At 39.0% G+C, this 18,785-nt stretch overlaps 1 protein-coding gene across 3 annotated transcripts in view; it reads left to right on the top strand.

The window, feature by feature from the left end:
• The window catches only part of prlra (prolactin receptor a), a 67,583-nt gene that overhangs the window by 21,368 nt on the left and 27,430 nt on the right, over positions 1–18,785 (top strand). For 2 of the 3 annotated variants that reach the window (XM_061927003.2, XM_061927001.2), the window contains exons 2-3: positions 16,986–17,072; positions 18,495–18,627. In XM_061927003.2, coding sequence (XP_061782987.1) covers positions 17,012–17,072; positions 18,495–18,627 — 194 coding nt within the window. In that variant the 5' untranslated portion in view covers positions 16,986–17,011. The remainder of the gene's footprint in view (positions 1–16,985; positions 17,073–18,494; positions 18,628–18,785) is intronic. The other variant, XM_061927002.2, reaches the window with a different exon arrangement.

The raw sequence follows: 18,785 nt of genomic DNA, 5'->3' as shown, positions 1-18,785 counted from the left end.
GAGAATCGCGATTTGAATTCGAATCGATTTTTTCCCACACCCCTAGATGAGATGTATCAATAGTGACCTCAACGTGAAGTGTGAAGTGAAGTGAATTATATTTATATAGCGCTTTTCTCTAGTGACTTAAAGCGCTTTTACATAGTGAAACGCCGTCTGCTGCTCCACACGCAGTAAGTCTTTGCTGTCGTCCAGCATTCTGTTTTTGTTACTTTGCAGCCAGTTCAGTTTTAGTTTTGTTCTGCATCGCCTTCCCTAAGCCTCAATGCCTTTTCTTAGCGGCACTCGCCTTTTGTTTATTTTTAGTTTAAGCAATAGTTACCTTTTTACCTGCACACTGCCTTCCGCATATTGTGATCACTACAAAGCAATTAGCTACCTGCTGCCACCTACTGATATGCCAAGCTCTAGACCAATGTTTTTCAACCACTGTGCCGTGGCACACTAGTGTGCCGTGAGATACAGTCTGGTGTGCCGTGGGAGATTATCTAATTTCACCTATTTTTTGCAAACCAGTAATTATAGTCCGAAAATCATGTGTTGTTGTTGAGTGTCGGTGCTGTCTAGAGCTCGGCAGAGTAACCGTGTAATACTCTTCCATATCAGTAGGTGGCAGCGGGTAGCTAATTGCTTTGTAGATGTCGGAAACAGCGGGAGGCAGCGTGCAGGTAAAAAGGTATCTAATGCTTAAACCAAAAATAAACAAAAGGTGAGTGCCCCTAAGAAAAGGCATTGAAGCTTAGGGAAGGCTATGCAGAACAAAACTAAAACTGAACTGGCTACAAAGTAAACAAAACCAGAATTCTGAACGACAGCAAAGACTTACTGTGGAGCAAAGACGGCGTCCACAATGTACATCCGAACGTGACATGACCATCAACAATGTCCCCACAAAGAAGGATAAAAACAACTGAAATATTCTTGATTGCTAAAACCAAGTAGATGCGGGAAATATCGCTCAAAAGAAGACATGAAACTGCTGCAGGAAAATACCAAAAAAAGAGAAAAAGCCACCAAAATAGGAGCACAAGACAAGAACTAAAACACTACACAGGAAAACAGCAATAAAGTCAAAATAAGGCGAGGGTGTGTTGTGACAGGTGGTGACAGTACACCTACTTTGAGACAAGAGCTATATTAAGGCATGCTTGGTTATGCTTTAAAGTCATATCCAACAATTGCAACAACGACTTTTTACTGTCAACTGAGTTTAGCTTTTTTAGTGATTTCTGCTGGTGGTGTGCCTCTGCATTTTTCCAACGCAAAAAATGTGCCTTGGCTCAAAAAAGGTTGAAAAACACTGCTCTAGACAGTACAGACACTCAACAACGGAACATTATTTGCGGATTATAATTACTGGTTTGCATAAAGTATTTTTAACCCAATTACCGTATTTTTCGGACTATAAGTCGCAGTTTTTTTCCATAGTTTGGCTGGGGGTGCGACTTATACTCAGGAGCGACTTATGTGTGAAATGATTAACACATTACCGTAAAATATCAAATAATATTATTTAGCTCATTCACGTAAGAGACTAGACGTATAAGATTTCATGGGATTTAGCGATTAGGAGTGACAGATTGTTTGGTAAATGTATAGCATGTTCTATATGTTATAGTTATTTGAATGACTCTTACCATAATATGTTACGTTAACATACCAGGCACGTTCTCAGTTGGTTATTTATGCCTCATATAACGTACACTTATTCAGCCTGTTGTTCACTATTCTTTATTTATTTAAATTGCCTTTCAAATGTCTATTCTTGGTGTTGGGTTTTATCAAATAAATTTCCCCCAAAAATGCGACTTATACTCCAGTGCAACTTATATGTGTTTTTTTCCTTCTTTGTTATGTATTTTCGGCCGGTGCGACTTATACTCCGGAGTGACTTATACTCCGAAAAATACGGTAGGTGAAATTACATAGCACACCAAACAATATCTCACGGTGCACTATACAATATACAATATACAGGACTGTCTCAGAAAATGTGAATATTGTGATAAAGTTATTTATTTTCTGTAATGCAATTAAAAAAAAAAAGTCATACATTCTGGATTCATTACACATCAACTGAAATATTGCAAGCCTTTTATTATTTTGATATTGCTGATTATGGCATACAGCTTAAGAAAACTCAAAAATCCTATCTCAAAAAATTTGAATATTTCCTCAGACCAAGTAAAAAAAAAAGATTTACAACAGCAAAACAAAATCAAACATTTGAAAATGTCAATTAATGCACTCAGTACTTGGTTGGGAATCCTTTTGCACGGATTACTGCATCAATACGGCGTGGCATGGAGGCAATCAGCCTGTGGCATTGCTGAGGTGTTATGGATGCCCAGGATGCTTCAATAGCGGCCTTTAGCTCATTTGCATTATTGGGTCTGGTGTCTTTCAGCTTCTTCTTCACAATACCCCACAAATTCTCAATGGGGTTCAGGTCAAGGGAGTTGGCAGGCCAATCGAGGACAGTAATGCCATGGTCAGTACACCAGTTACTGGTGGTTTTGGCACCATGGGCAGGTGCCAGATCATTCTGGAAAATGAAATCATCATCTCCATAGAGCTTTTCAACAGATGGAAGCATCTGGGCTATGGACTTGGGCTATGGAAAAGAAGCACTGGACAGTTGCAGAGTGGTCCAGAGTCCTGTTTTCAGACGAAAGCAAGTTTTGTATTTCATGTGGAAGTCAAGGCGCTAGAGTCTGGAGAGGAGCAAATCCAAGTTGCTTGAAATCCAGTGTGAAGCTCCCACAGTCAGCAAAGGTTTGGGGAGCCATGGGAGCTGCTGGTGTTGGTCCACTGTGTTTCATTAAGTCCAGAGTCAATGAAGCTGTGTACCAAGAGATTTTAGAGCACTACATGCTTCCATCTGTTGAAAAGCTCTATGGAGATGATGATTTCATTTTCCAGCATAATCTGGCACCTGCCCACAGTGCCAAAACCACCAGTAACTGGTGTACTGACCATGGCATTACTGTCCTCGATTGGCCTGCCAACTCCCCTGACCTGAACCCCATAGAGAATTTGTGGGGTATTGTGAAGAAGAAGCTGAAAGACACCAGACCCTGTAATGCAAATGAGCTAAAGGCCGCTATTGAAGCATCCTGGGCATCCATAACACCTCAGCAATGCCACAGGCTGATTGCCTCCATGCCACGCCGCATTGATGCAGTAATCCGTGCAAAATTATTCCCAACCAAGTACTGAGTGCATTAATTGACATTTTGTTTTGCTGTTATAAACCTTTTTTTTTTACTTGGTCTGAGGAAATATTCAATTTTTTTGAGATAGGATTTTTGAGTTTTCTTAAGCTGTATGCCATAATCAGCAATATTAAAATAATAAACGGCTTGCAATATTTCAGTTGATGTGTAATGAATCCAGAATGTATGACATTTTTGTTTTTTTAGTTGCATTACAGAAAATAAAGGACTTTATCACAATATTCTAATTTTCTGAGACAGTCCTGTATATTTAAACTGTATGATTCGGAATGAGGTCAGACGGAATTAAAATGTAGGCCAGCGGGGTCGCTAAGGTAAATTCAAACAGGTGTCATGTGTCAGGGAAGGGATTCACAGTTGACATCGTTGTTGCCGCGGCGCTATCCCGTCTTAGCGGCTTATTCCTTTGGGGGCTCTCCTGGTTACATAAGCCAGATATATGCAGCAGGCGGGCTAAGCCAGTGGCGTGACCTTAATGCCAATTAGCAGATCACTGTGACCTTTCCGAAATGAAGGCACCAGGAGAAGCGACAGGTGTGACGAGGTGGTCACACCCACTCAGCACAAAAGCGCCCAGCATGCTAACTCAAGATGGCTTCCTGCGCTACATGAACGACGCGAGAGGTAGCAAACGCGAGCTGGCAGATGCGCTCTCCTAGTTAGCGCGGCAGATTACTAGCAACTCTCCGAGACGCGTATCATCCATCTAAACCCTCCCCCCCTGCTGTCCTCGACGGGTTCAGAGATAAAGGGTTAGCTCGCGCTAACGGCTATCCGCCACTGTTGCCCGGTTACGCAACGGCCTGCATGTGCCAGCTGCTAGACGTAGACAGAAATGGAGAGGATTTATTCATTTTCATGTTTAATCCTTTAGTAAACGGAGTCCTTCGAAGCAGGGTAAATACGTATATAAGATCAATAAGTTGTTTAATCTGTCTTGTTTACTTGGACAATTCTCATTGTATCTTTACCAAAGGGGCGGGGGAACACCGGCTTTAGAGTTATTAGTGTGATTTCTTGCACAGTTCACATTGGAACACCTTCACATTTTGTGTTTTGTTTCATAATTAAAAATAGTCTCTACTAGTGTTGTACCGGTGCCAAAAGTATTTCGATACTTTTCGGTACTTTTCTAAATAAAGGGGACCACAAAAAATGGTATTATTGGCTTTATTTTACCAAAAAATCTTAGGGTACATTAAACATATGTTTATTATTGCAAGTTTGTCCTTAAATAAAATAGTGAACATTGATTGATTGATTGATTGAGACTTTTATTAGTAGATTGCACAGTACAGTACATATTCCGTACAATTGACCACGAAATGGTAACACCTGAATAAGTTTTTCAACTTATTTAAGTCGGGGTCCACTTAAATTGATTCATGATACAGATATATACAATCATATATACTATCATCATAATACAGTCATCACACAAGATAATCATCAGGGTGTATACCAGTGACGTGCGGTGAGGTTGATGACTGGTGAGGCACTGACTTCATCACAGTCAGATTTAAAAACATATGAACCCTAAAGAGTATCTTATTCACCATTTGATTGGCAGCAGTTAACGGGTTATGTTTAAAAGCTCCTACCAGCATTCTTCCCTGCTTGGCACTCAGCATCAAGGGTTGGAATTGGGGGTTAAATCACCAACAATTATTCCCGGGCGCGGCGCCGCTGCTGCCCACTGCTCCCCTCACATCCCAGGGGGTGAGCAAGGGGATGGGTCAAATGCAGAGGACAAATTTCATTACACCTATTGTGTGTGACAATCATTGGTACTTTAACTTAACTTTAACTTTACACATACAAACTGTAGCACACAAAAAAGCACATTTAATAAAAAAAAACGTTATTATGGTCTTACCTTTACTTATAAGTGCGGGAACAGTGGTGTTCGTGTTGGAGGAGTTGTGAATGAATGAAATATGAAAACCGTGCTGCAGTCTGCAGGTGTACCTAATGTTGTGTCCCTGCAGTCGTTCACGGCTCCTCCAGCGCGAGCAATGTTGTTTTTGCACTTTTTGGCTTCTTGTTAAGTGACTTTTTTTGGGTGGATTCGGTCTTGCACGTAGAAGGTTTGGGTTTGGGCTTTGGTTGGTGTGGCGCTCCCGGAGGGGGGTGCAGTCTGCGGCGGAAGTGCAATAACCGGCACCAGGAGGCGGGATTACGCGAGCCTCATCCAGTGCGTCTTCGCAGCAGTTTTATGATTGCTCAGCACAAGAAATACGTTACACACATACAGTTGTTGACAAAATACACTGTACATTATATACCTCAGCTAACTAAACTATGGAAATGTATAATATAATTCATATAGCAATACAGTCTCACTGCACAGCAGGCCAGCAGTTAGCCGAGTCCGGAATCCATGTTGAGGCACTGAGTGACGTGCCTCAACTGGCTGCTGTTCACCGCATCTCTTCTCAGTATTTGAACGGCAAATGTGAAAATTCAGCGATTTTGAATGAAAATAATCTAAAACTGGTGAAGTTAAACGGAAAATAACTTTATAGTATAATCACTGGATACATATAACAATTTAATTAAAAAAAATTATTTTTACATTTTTTTTCTTTCCATGATGGCAGGTGAGGCCCCAGAGGGTAGGTTTGGTTGTTATCATCAGTCATCAACAATTGAGAACAGAGAAATTGATATTGAAACAGTGTAGGTCTGACTTGGTAGGATATGTACAGCAAGTAGTGGACATAGAGAGAGAGAGAGAGAGAGAGGGATCAGAAGGCATAAGAAAAGTATCTACATTTGATTGTTTACATTTGATTATTAACAATCCGGGGAGGGTGTTAGTTTAGGGTTGAAGTTGCCTGGAGGTGTACTTTTATTGCGGTCTTGAAGGCGGATAGAGATGCCCTTTCTTTTATACCTGTTGGGAGCGCATTCCACATTGGTGTGGCATAGAAAGAGAATGAGTTAAGACCTTTGTTAGATCGGAATTTGGGTTTAACGTGGTTAGTCGAGCTCCCCCTGGTGTTGCGGTTATGGCGGTCATTTACGTTAAGGAAGTAGTTTGACATGTACTTTGGTATCAGGGAGGTGTAGCGGATTTTATAGACTAGGCTCAGTGCAAGTTGTTTTACTCTGTCCTCCACCCTGAGCCAGCCCACTTTAGAGAAGTGGGTAGGAGTGAGGTGTGATCTGGGGTGGAGGTTAGAAGTAACCTGACTAGCTTGTTCTGGGATGTTTGGAGTTTAGATTAGACAAGATAACTTGTCTTTTAGTAGTAAGTAAGCAAACAAAGGCTCCTAATTTAGCTGCTGACGTATGCAGTAACATATTATATATTTATTGTTCTATTATTTTGTCAAAACTATTAAGGACAAGTGGTAGAAAATGAATTATTAATCTACTTGTTAATTTACTGTTAATATCTACTTACTTTCTCTTTTCACATGTTCTATCTACACTTCTGTTAAAATGTAATAATCATTTATTGTTCTGTTCTTTGATACTTTACATTAGTTTTGAATGACACCACAAATTTGGGTATCAATCCGATACCAAGTCGTTACAGGATCATACATTGGTCATATTCAAAGTCCTCATGTGTCCAGGGACATATTTCCTGAGTTTATAAACATAATATACATTTTAAAAAAACAAAAGAAGATGTTGTGATGCCAAAAAATATCGATGTAATCATAGGAGTATTGACTAAATACGTGCCTGTACTTGGTATCATTACAGTGGATGTTAGGTGTAGATCCACCAATGGCGTTTGTTTACATTTTGACGCCGGTGAGCTACATGCTGTTTAGCTATTCCTCGTCCTGTATGGATGATACTTGTAAGAAACTTACTTTATTTGACGCCATGGAGGCGAGGATTAGTGATTTAGAAGTAGCTAAAACACTGCAGACTGTGGATGGACTTTAGCCGCTAGCTAGCTAGCCATGTATTAAAGCACCTCTTCCTGAGGGTTTTTCAGTGTTATAACCTCACCTTTATCTTTAGTTTTTAGACCAAAATGCGCCTGTTCTCCCTTTTCTGTCTACAAACTGTTTCTGCATGTAAGTACTCCGTGATTGTGCGCTGCCGAACATGCTCATCTGCTCGTAAAACCAACAATGACACAACATGACGACGACGGGGGCTTGGTACTTTTTAGAGGCGGTATAATACCAAATATGAAATCATTAGTATGGTGGTACTATACTAATACCGGTATACCGTACAACCCTACTCCCCTGTCTTTAAAAACTAATGATGAATCTGTTTCAAACTTTAATCAAGGGGTCCTTGAATGCACCACAATTATGTGCTATAAGATGCAAAGTGAAACTTAAACATAACTTTGTCACGTAGGCCTAAGTATTTATTAAACATAGCAGAGGTTTTATTTAACAAGTATATTTAATATTTTTGGCCAGTGCAACATTACACGCAGTTTGAACAGTAACACTGTGTTTGAATAGAGCAAAATAAATTATTGAAAATATGCCGGGAGTATAGGAAAATGGATTATTTGGCGTACCACAAAATGAAGCCTGCGTACCACTGTTTGAAAATCACTGATTTATTGACACAATCCATGTATCATTTGTTAATACGTTATTATAAAACCAAAACTGAATAAACGTAATAGGTCAGTTTATGTTAATTTTTGTTTCATTAATAGAAATTGAAAAACAAACACGTCTGCTTTATTTAAACTTCATTTTAATAAAAAAAAAATAAAAAATTTAAAAACAAAATATTTTTCATTTTTGGTATTGAAAAGCAATAACCAAATATAAAAAACGGTTTTATTTTCATTTTGTAACGTTTTTTCATTTTCTGACACTGGAAGTTGTTTTTTTAAAGTAAAAACGGGGATACTACGGTACCCGTGTGACTTGATAAAATGTCTTTGAAGACTTACACAGCAATGTTTTCAGACAAGTCACATTGAGGACTGACATCTACATTTGATAACGAACCATACAGCACTGAGTTCAAACCCCGGCCGAGTCATACCAAAGACTATAAAAATGGGACCCATTACCTCCCTGCTTGGCACTCAGCATCAAGGGTTGGAATTGGGGGTTAAATCACCAAAATTGATTCCCGGGAGCAGCCTCCGCTGCTGCTCACTGCTCTCCTCAACTCCCAGGGGGTGAGGGTGATGGGTCAAATGCAGAGGATACTCTTACCACACCTAGTGTGTGTGTGACTATCAGTGGTACTTTAACTTTTAACTATAGTACAGTATTTATTCTTACAGGCCAGTCTGCGGTCCTGTCTTTAAATCGCTACTTCGGTTTCGGTGTCAAAATAAGAAAAAACATCTGTTTTGGCCTGTTTTTCCATTTCTGTCAAGATTTCTATAGATGTCAGTCCTTGTTGTGCCATATACAAACCCCGTTTCCATATGAGTTGGGAAATTGTGTTAGATGTAAATATAAACGGAATACAATGATTTGCAAATCCTTTTCAACCCATATTCAATTGAATGCACTACAAAGACAAGATATTTGATGTTCAAACTCAAACTTTATTTATTTTTTTCAAATAATAATTAACTTAGAATTTCATGGCTGCAACACGTGCCAAAGTAGTTGGGAAAGGGCATGTTCACCACTGTGTTACATGACCTTTCCTTTTAACAACACTCAGTAAACGTTTGGGAACTGAGGAGACACATTTTTTAAGCTTCTCAGGTGGAATTCTTTCCCATTCTTGCTTGATGTACAGCTTAAGTTGTTCAACAGTCCGGGGGTCTCCGTTGTGCTATTTTAGGCTTCATAATGCGCCACACATTTTCAATGGGAGACAGGTCTGGACTACAGGCAGGCCAGTCTAGTACCCGCACTCTTTTACTATGAAGCCACGTTGATGTAACACGTGGCTTGGCATTGTCTTGGTGAAATAAGCAGGGGCGTCCATGGTAACGTTGCTTGGATGGCAACATATGTTGCTCCAAAACCTGTATGTACCTTTCAGTATTAATGGCGCCTTCACAGATGTGTAAGTTACCCATGTCGTGGGCACTAATACACCCCCATACCGTCACAGATGCTGGCTTTTACACTTTGCGCCTATAACAATCCGGATGGTTCTTTTCCTCTTTGGTCCGGAGGACACAACGTCCACAGTTTCCAAAAACAATTTGAAATGTGGACTCGTCAGACCACAGAACATTTTTTCACTTTGCATCAGTCCATCTTAGATGAGTTCAGGCCCATCGAAGCCGACGACCTTTCTGGGTGTTGTTGATAAACGGTTTTCGCCTTGCATAGGAGAGTTTTAACTTGCACTTACAGATGTAGCGACCAACTATAGTTACTGACAATGGGTTTCTGAAGTGTTCCTGAGCCCATGTGATGATATCCTTTACACACTGATGTCGCTTGTTGATGCAGTACAGCCTGAGGGATCGAAGGTCACAGGCTTAGCTGCTTACGTGCAGTGGTTTCTCCAAATTCTCTGAACCTTTTGATGATATTACGGACCGTAGATGGTGAAATCCCTAAATTCCTTGCAATAGCTGGTTGAGAAAGGTTTTTCTTAAACTGTTCAACAATTTGCTCACGCATTTGTTGACAAAGTGGTGACCCTCACCCCATCCTTGTTTGTGAATGACTGTGTTGTGTATAGACTAAAGGGGAGGTGACGGCAAACAGACACCAGGGGGCAGTATATACAATTATTTATTATATATATATATAGTCAACATATATATATATATATATATATATATATATATATATATATATATATATATATATATATATATATATGTATATATATATATATATATGTATATATATATATATAAATAATAATAAACAATACTACTAAACTAAGGAAATGGAGTGTGAACTAGAATACAAGAGTGTGTGGTGTAAGACTATGTGTGTAGTTAACTGAAGTGAGTGTTACCAACGTGTTGAACGAGATACGAGGAAGTCCATGGGGCAGGCAGGTTATCCGGGGCGAGAGAGAGGCGTCGGAATCCAGGGGCGAGCGAGAGGTCGAGAAACGAAGGAGGTAGTCAAGAGTCCAGAGGGAGATCCAGGGAAAAGTGAAACGCACAGCTCACTTTCCAGGCGACGGAGGGTAGGTACACCATGAGAAAACTAAGTTCCCGCGCCGATCCTTGGGTCCACTGGTCCTTTATTGAGCTTGCCCTCATCAGACCCAGGAGTGTAGATTGCCGGTGAGTGATTGCAGCTTGCGGCTGCTGCAGGGCGGGGACGCGCCCCTGGATGTGCGCACCCGTGGGCGTGTCCCGAGGTGCGCACAGACGGATGAGCGGCGTTGGCAGGAGCCTGAGCCGTAACAGACTGAGCATTTCATGGAATCTACTTTTATACCCAATCATGGCACCCACCTGTTCCCAATTTGCCTGTTCACCTGTGGGATGTTCCAAATAAGTGTTTGATGAGCATTCCTCAACTTTATCAGTATTTATTGCCACCTTTCCCAACTTCTTTGTAACGTGTTGCTGGCATCAAATTCTAAAGTTAATGATTATTTGCAAAAAAAAAACGTTTATCAGTTTGAACATCAAATATGTTGTCTTTGTAGCATATTCAACTGAATATGGGTTGAAAATTATTTGCAAATCATTGTATTTTGTTTATATTTACATCTAACACAATTTCACCACTCATATGGAAACGGGGTTTGTATATAAAATTATATATATTTTTAAACCTTTGTTTATTGGAATTTTTAAATATGCAGTCCAGGAATACAATTAAATACATGTCAAATGTTCTTTTTTCTCCATCAAACAAGTAACCCATAGAAATGATATAGAAAATAAAATAAAAATAATAAACTAGAAAAAAAACATACATCAGTCACATAAGTACAGGCAAATATTGACATGAAGCCACAGACAGCTGCATTCGTGAATGTCCCCAACACGGTGCAGCAATACACAAAAGGGCTCATCAATTATCTACCTTTTAATTACTTTTCAATTGGGGTTAAATTTGAGATCAGTCTCCCATTCATATTTTAGGAAACCACCCCATAATTCCTGAAACTTCACAGACCAACCATTCAATGTCAGCCTAATTTTCTCACGCTTGAGAAAATACAAGACAACTTTAATCCAGTGGGTGTGGCAAGAAGGCGCTGTTCACTTCCAAACTAACAAAATGAGTCTTCTAGCCAACAAAGTAGTGAATGCTACAAGATTATTTTTGGATTTGCTAAGGGTAGATGACTGAGGTGCTACCCCTAATAGTCTGCTTAGAATATTTGGTTCGATCTTTTTGCCAATTGCCAAAGACAAAGTATTAAAAATTTTGGTTCAATAATTGCACATAGATGGGCAAATCCAAAACATATGTATTGTTAGCTGGAGACTGTTGACACCGATCACATAAAACCGATATTACGTTATACACGCCAGCCGGATCTTGGTATAATAGGTACGATGTATTAGTTTGTATTGAATAAGGCTATTTGCCATGAACAAATAGAAGACTTATGAACTCTACTTAAATCTCTGTCCAGCTCTCTTCAGATAAGGTAATTCCTAAGTAACCCTCCCAAAATGACTTAATTGAATTCAATGACAAATTTGATTACAAATACGTGTAAATGGTCCTTTTAAAGTCGTAAGTGGTGTCAAAAAAGCATCTCAAACCGTCAGTCGGTGAGTTTGGAAACCTGGGAAAAGTATTATGGACAAAACTGCGGATCAGTACATATCTAAAAAGTGTTGATTAGGGAGTGAACATTTATCAAAAAGTTGCTGCAAACAGGCAAAAGTGTTGTTAATGTATACATTTTTAAGTTGTTAATCCCCAGAGTTGACCATTCTAAAAAGGCACTATTGACAAGAGACAGAGGGAAGCATAATTAGCAAGTGTGGGTGCAAGACTAGAAATAGTCTGTAAGCCAAAATAGCGCTTAAACTGAACTCAAAATCTGAATGAGGTTTTTTACAATAAGATTCTTCGTAAAAGCCGAAGTAGAAGAGTGGATGGGAGAGTGAAACAGAGCCCTAAGAGGTACTGGTTTAGTTGAGTTAGCTTTCATAACCACCCATAACGGAGACAGAAGCTAATGACAGAAGCTCAATGGCAAGAGCAAAAAGCAATGGGCTCAGGGGGCAGCCCTGTCGTCGGGAACGGCAAAGGCAAAAATATTTGGATTGAATATTATTTGTCCTGACCGAGGCCTCAGGAGATGAATATAGGAGCTCAAACAGAACTGTTACCAAAGCCAATTCTCTCCAGGACATAAAATACATAATTCCATTCCACTAGGTCAAATGCCTTTTCAGCATCCATAGATATCACTGCCTCTTCAGTGTTTAGATCAGGCACGTCATACAATATATTGAAAAGATGTCAAAGATTAGAAAAGGATTGCCTATTCTGAATGAACCCAGTTTGATCCGCAATAATTATAGAAGGGAAAATAGTATCCAGACCAGTGGTTCTTAATCTTGTTGGAGGTACTGAACCCCACCAGTTTCATATGCGCATTCACCGAACCCGAACCGTAATCATAAAATGATGTTATTATATTAAAGAAATACTAATAAAGATATATTTTACAAACAAAGTTACAGGAATGTACACATGATCCCATGTTTACATCTCATTGTACAACATGTGAATGTTTTAGTGGGAACTAAATGTGATATCTGAAAGAGGTACACATTATTTCCAAAGCAGGACCCCCACCCAGACATACAATACTAGTACACAGCTCATGAAAAACAATATGTTATAGTCATTGTAAGTGGGCCAAAACACTTATATTAGAAAATAATCTCATGGAAATGACTGCTGTCATTTGATTACAATAATAAAACATTGAACTTGTTATTTAGTCAGGTTTGGGACAGGTGTGCTGCAGGTCTGACGTCACTCACATGTGCTCCACTGAATGCTCAAGGAGTTCTTGCGTTTGCTCACACATATGGAAAATTAGAGGGAACATTGTTTGGGGGTATCCATTATACGCCGACAGGGAGAAGTTTTTATTTACACGATGAGTCGGGCGTGTTTTGACCTCCGCGTCGGAGGCTCTGCCGAACCCCTGAGGCCGACTCACCGAACCCCTAGGGTTCGATCGAACCCAGGTTAAGAACCACTGATCCAGACGTAAAGCCAGCAGTTTGGATAATAATTTAAAATCCACATTTAACAGGCTAATAGGACGATTGGTTAAGCGTTTGTGTGAGGCAGCCAGATTCAAACGATTCATTGTGCATGTCCAATAGTAGGGGGACTGGCTTATGCCAAAAATGTTTGAAAAAATTGGGAGGTTAGCCCCCATCTGGTCCTGGGGATTTTTCGTTTTGTAGTAATATTGCTGTAACATTTAATTTTGCAGCAGTATTTGGTCTCTCTAACTCTACCGCAGCGGACTGATCAACCGGGGGGATGTTCAGATTGGCAAAAAAAATGATCAAGTTCAGGAGTAGAACAATGAGAAGATGAGTAGAGGGACGCATAGAAATTCCTTAATACATATTTGATCTCAAGATCATCCGTGACTATACCTGAATCAGATTGAATCTGTGGAATGTGATGGAATTCTGATATCAGGTGGAGTTGATGAGCTAATTGTTTACCAGCTTTATCGCCATGTTCATAAAACGGAGATTTTGAACGGATTATTTGTCAGAAGCGCGGTCTGTCGCGAGGACATCAAGTTGTGCCTGGAGAGAGATCCTTTCCTTATAAGTGTCCGGGTTGAGAGGTAGAGTACAAGTTATCTAACAGAGTTACTCAAACTAGTCAATGTATTCTTCCTGAGTTTTTATCATAACTTGTATAGGAGATTATCTCCCCTCTAATGTATGCCTTTAGTGAGCAAAAAAAAAATCTGTTTTGTTTTTCTTTTCCGTTCTTGTTTACAGGTGATTACATGTTTTGTTTTATAAAGTATAAAATGAAAAACTTGGATTGAATGGATTTGCAGAAATCAATTTTACACGCCCATTATCCGTTTTGTCCATTTTCAATTTTTTTCCTCAAAATCAGAATTCGGTGAAACTATTAGAAACAAATATGAAACGAGAAACAAGTTGTTGTTGTTTTTTTGAGTTTTAGTTTGCTTTTGAAATATGTATGGAGCATAGACAGATTTAGACACTGTAGCTAAGCCTGAGTATCTTTATCTTCAGTGTTGGTTTTCAATGCTTTTTGCTGTTATTTTTTTAACCTTGCATGCCCTTTTGTCCCCACCATTGTAGAGCTCCTGAGCATGTGAATTTCTCTTGAAGAGGAATACAGTATCTATTATGTTTGTAGGAGCCAGAAATGTGTATCTAAGATCACGTGGTGTGTGGGTGTGTATTCGCAGAACTGAAGTACCGGTATGTGTCACATGACATTAGAGGTGGGCACAATAAAAGGGGCGTTGGTACCTCCAATTGGCGTGGTGAAAGTAGAAAGTTGAGCTGATTAACCATCATTTTTATTGATGACCTTACAGACGCTCTATAGGAGACTTTGGACATTGTTGAATGCTTTTTTTTAACGCTATTGGAAGATATTGAAAGCTTTGGATCAAAATGGCCCGAGCGACGGCACAAATTCAGTATAGCCTGGAGCGGTGTATTCATATCATACACCATTAACCAGTGCTCTGATAGCTACCATTTTGTGGCCATCGAAAGTAAATTGACCATTCATACCATAGCAATTTTATACAATTTCCTTGTTCTCTGTAACAGAACAGTGAATAAATAAATAATAAATAATTATTATACCATAGTAATCAAACAAATATTAAATACATAAATAATCCTTCTCAATAAAAAAAAAAAAAAAAAAAAAAAAAAAGGGTTCAAGATCCATCCATCCATCCATCCATTTTCTACCGCTTGTCCCCAGAAGGGCCAACACAGATAGACAGACAACATTCACACTCACATTCACACACTAGGGTCAATTTAGTATTGCCAATCAACCTATCCCCAGGCAGTCATGGGGAGAACATGCAAACTCCATACAGAAAGATCCTGAGCGCAGGATCGAACCCAGGACTACTCAGGACCTTCGTATTGTGAGGCACATGCACTAACCCACCGTGCATAATTCTTGTTCTGTGTACTTTGTGAACACTTGTAGTTTGAACAGTCTCTTGAACTGAATCATATTGGTGCTTTGTTTGATTTCTTTGGTTAATCCATTCCATAATTTAATTCCACATACTGATATGCTAAAGGTTTTAAGTGTTGTACAAGTACTAATTTAAAACATACATATATTTTAAATTAGATTTTCCTCAAAGGTTATATTTCTCCTCTTTTGTTGAGAAGAATTGTTGTACATTCTTGGGTAGCAGGTTATAGTTTGCTTTGTGCATAATTTTTGCTGTTTGCAAATACACCAAATCGTTGAATTTCAATATTTTTGATTCAATAAATAAAGGGTTTGTATGTTCTCTATATCCAACATTATGTATTGTTCTAATTGATCTTTTTTGTAACACAGTTAGTGAATGAAGCGCACATTTGTAGTTGTTTCCCCATATTTCTACACAATATCTCAAATATGGTAGCACTAGCGAGCAGTAGAGAATATGGAGTCATTTTTGGTGTAGAACAAGTTTTGTTTTATTCATTATTGACATCTTTCTTGCTACTTTATGTTGTATATTTTTTACATGAGATTTCCAATTCATTTTATCATCTATTATTACACACAAAAATGTTTGATTCTTTTTACCCTTTCAATATGTACTCCGTCTATTTGTTTTTGTGTTTGACTTTCTCTTCTACTGTTACCAAATAGCATTATTTTAGTTTTACTGAGATTCAAACCATCTTTTTAATTTGTTAATTTCTTCTGTTATTATATGTACTATCTTCTGTGTGGTCTCTCCTGAACAAAATGCAGTGTTGTCATTTATACAGAGATTGAACAATTTTGGACCGAGTATTGATCCCTGAGGTACGCCACAAGATATTTTCAGCTCTGTGGAAGTGTGTTCGCCTATCTTCACGTATTGCTTCCTGTTGGTTAAGTAGCTTCTTACCCAGTTACATCTCAAAAGTAAATAATTATTTGTACAATATGTCAAGGGACATATGGCGTCAAGCGGTCAGACGGTGTATTGCAGAGGCTGATTTGAGGAGAGGCCAGCTCGCAGAGGAGAAGAGAGACAGGAGGAAACGTACTGCAAATACCATCGCACAGCAGGAGCGGGATGAAGTCTCTACACATATTTGCACTAAGTTCAACAGGGACTGTCACTCAAGAATTGGCTTGTACAGCCATGCTAGGCGTTGTCAACAAACATGAATGTACCGTATCAACAGAACATCAAGTTAAAATGTAAAAATTATAATTAAATATGTGCATTGTATAACTACAACACTCATTAAAACTGAAAAGATATTACTAATAATTGACTAAAATAGGATGACAAATCTATTTAAAAAAAAATAATAATAATAATAAAAACTATTAATAATAATTAAAGTACTATTACAAAATTTAAAATAAATTAAATAAAAAATTAAACATCAAATCGAAATAAGTGTCTGACACAAGAGCGTAAATTAGCATGGTCATCTGTGACTAAGCTGCCAAAGGATGTCAAGGGACAAAAAAGAACGTGCTGCACTTATGACACCCTTGCTCAAGAGCACACGTTTGCTGGGCAGCTTCAATTATCTCTCAAACATGTCCGAAACATGATTGAGGCCATTTTCCTTCATCATGTAATCATTTGTTCATCGTCACCACTTTTGCTCACGTCCATCATTCATTATTTATTTGTGATTTTGTTTTTTTGTCTCTTTCCACACAGCAGCCCATCAAGTCTATGGTGCCGTGATGAGGAACATTCTGGAGTGGACCTGCCTGCTGTTGCTCCTCGCCACGCTACGCGCTAACAGTAAGTTTTGGGAAAAAGAAGCAACAACAAAAAACATCCTGCCATCCGCGGTGGTGATATCAGTGTCAACGTCTAATCCGCCTCTTGTTTCCACTTACCTAATCAGGCGTGGGACATTTTCTAGCTGCAATTGCTAAAAATTGATTTTAATCTTACTACTTTACCATTGTTCAACTTCCTTTAACCCTGTTTTCCACAGTTGGAGACAGTCGAAAGAAGACATTATTATTGAAACCATGTGACAAAGTTCTGTTTAAGTTTCACTTTGCATCTCATAGCACATAATTGTGGTGCATTCAAGGACCCTTGATTAAAGTTCGAAACAGATTCATCATTAGTTTTTAAAGACAGAGGATTCGGGTTGTACGATATACCGGTATTAGTATAGTACCGCCATACTAATGATTTCATATTTGGTATTATACCGCCTCTAAAAAGTACCGAGCCCCCGTTGTCGTCATGTCGTGTCATTGTTGGTTTTCACTACACACCGTAGCTCACCCGCGTAAAAATGTAAACAAACGCCATGGGTGGATCTACACCTGACATCCACTGTAATGATACCAAGTACAGGAGTTTATCTAGTTGATACTACTATGATTACATCGATATTTTTTAGTTGAAAAAATTTTATAATATATTTATAAACTCAGGAAATATGTCCCTGGACACATGAGGACTTTGAATATGACTAATGTATGATCCTGTGACTACTTGGTATGGGATCAATACCTAAATTTGTGGTAAACTAATGTAAAGTATCAAACAACAGAAGAATAAATGATTATTACATTTTAACAGAAGTGTAGATAGAACATGTTAAAAGAGAAAGTAAGCAGATATTAACAGTAAATGAACAAGTAGATTAATAATTCATTTTCTACCGCTTGTCCTTAATAATTTTGACAAAATAACAATACTATGACTCCTTTGATGCGTCCTTATAATCCGGTGCGCCTTGCATATGAAAAAAGATCGAATATAGACCATTCATCGGCAGTGCGCCTTATAATCCGGTGTACCCTATGGTCCGGAAAATACGGTGGTTGAATATCGCTGGTTTCTAGCATTGGTTGGGTTGGCAGACCATTTTTCTCCTCAGCCACATTATTTTCCTGGGAAATTTCCCGTATAGTAGCCTTCTAAGACCCTATCTTGGGTATTTGGGCTCTTTGGAACCGAATGAGTAATGTAAATGTCTTCTGTCAAGGATGTTGGAAATATACAGGATTTAGTTTTCTGGAAATGTGGCCCCTGAAACAATTTAGTTGACCATCCATGGTCTAAAACCTTCTGGTGTCTCATTGGTTCCGTATTTCTTTAGTCAAGGATGTAAAGGTTCAAAAATTAATAAGTAGCAAATCTGCTGTTTCTTTTTTTTCAATGTACAATCTAGAGCTGGTTTCCTGTTCCCTATCGCAGGTCACAGTCCGCCTGAGAAGCCAACGCTGACCAGCTGTCGCTCCCCAGAAAAAGAGACCTTCACCTGCTGGTGGCAACCTGGTTCAGACGGGGGACTGCCCACCACGTACGCCCTCTACTACCGCAAGGAAAAGTCAGTAGCCACGTTGACTTCTACTTGACTTTGTTTGTCCAGTTTTGTCGCTGGTTACAGTATGCGGACACATCAGGTCAAACTAGTCTGAGAGACAAGATTAAAGTTAGGGTATTCCATCGTCTGCCGACTACTCGTCTACCAGGTGAATGGCAGAC

This window comes from Nerophis lumbriciformis, linkage group LG32 (assembly GCF_033978685.3).
Source record: "Nerophis lumbriciformis linkage group LG32, RoL_Nlum_v2.1, whole genome shotgun sequence".
Lineage (NCBI taxonomy): Eukaryota > Metazoa > Chordata > Actinopteri > Syngnathiformes > Syngnathidae > Nerophis > Nerophis lumbriciformis.
Note: the sequence above shows the minus strand (reverse complement) of the source record. Positions and strands in the feature narration are given on the sequence as shown.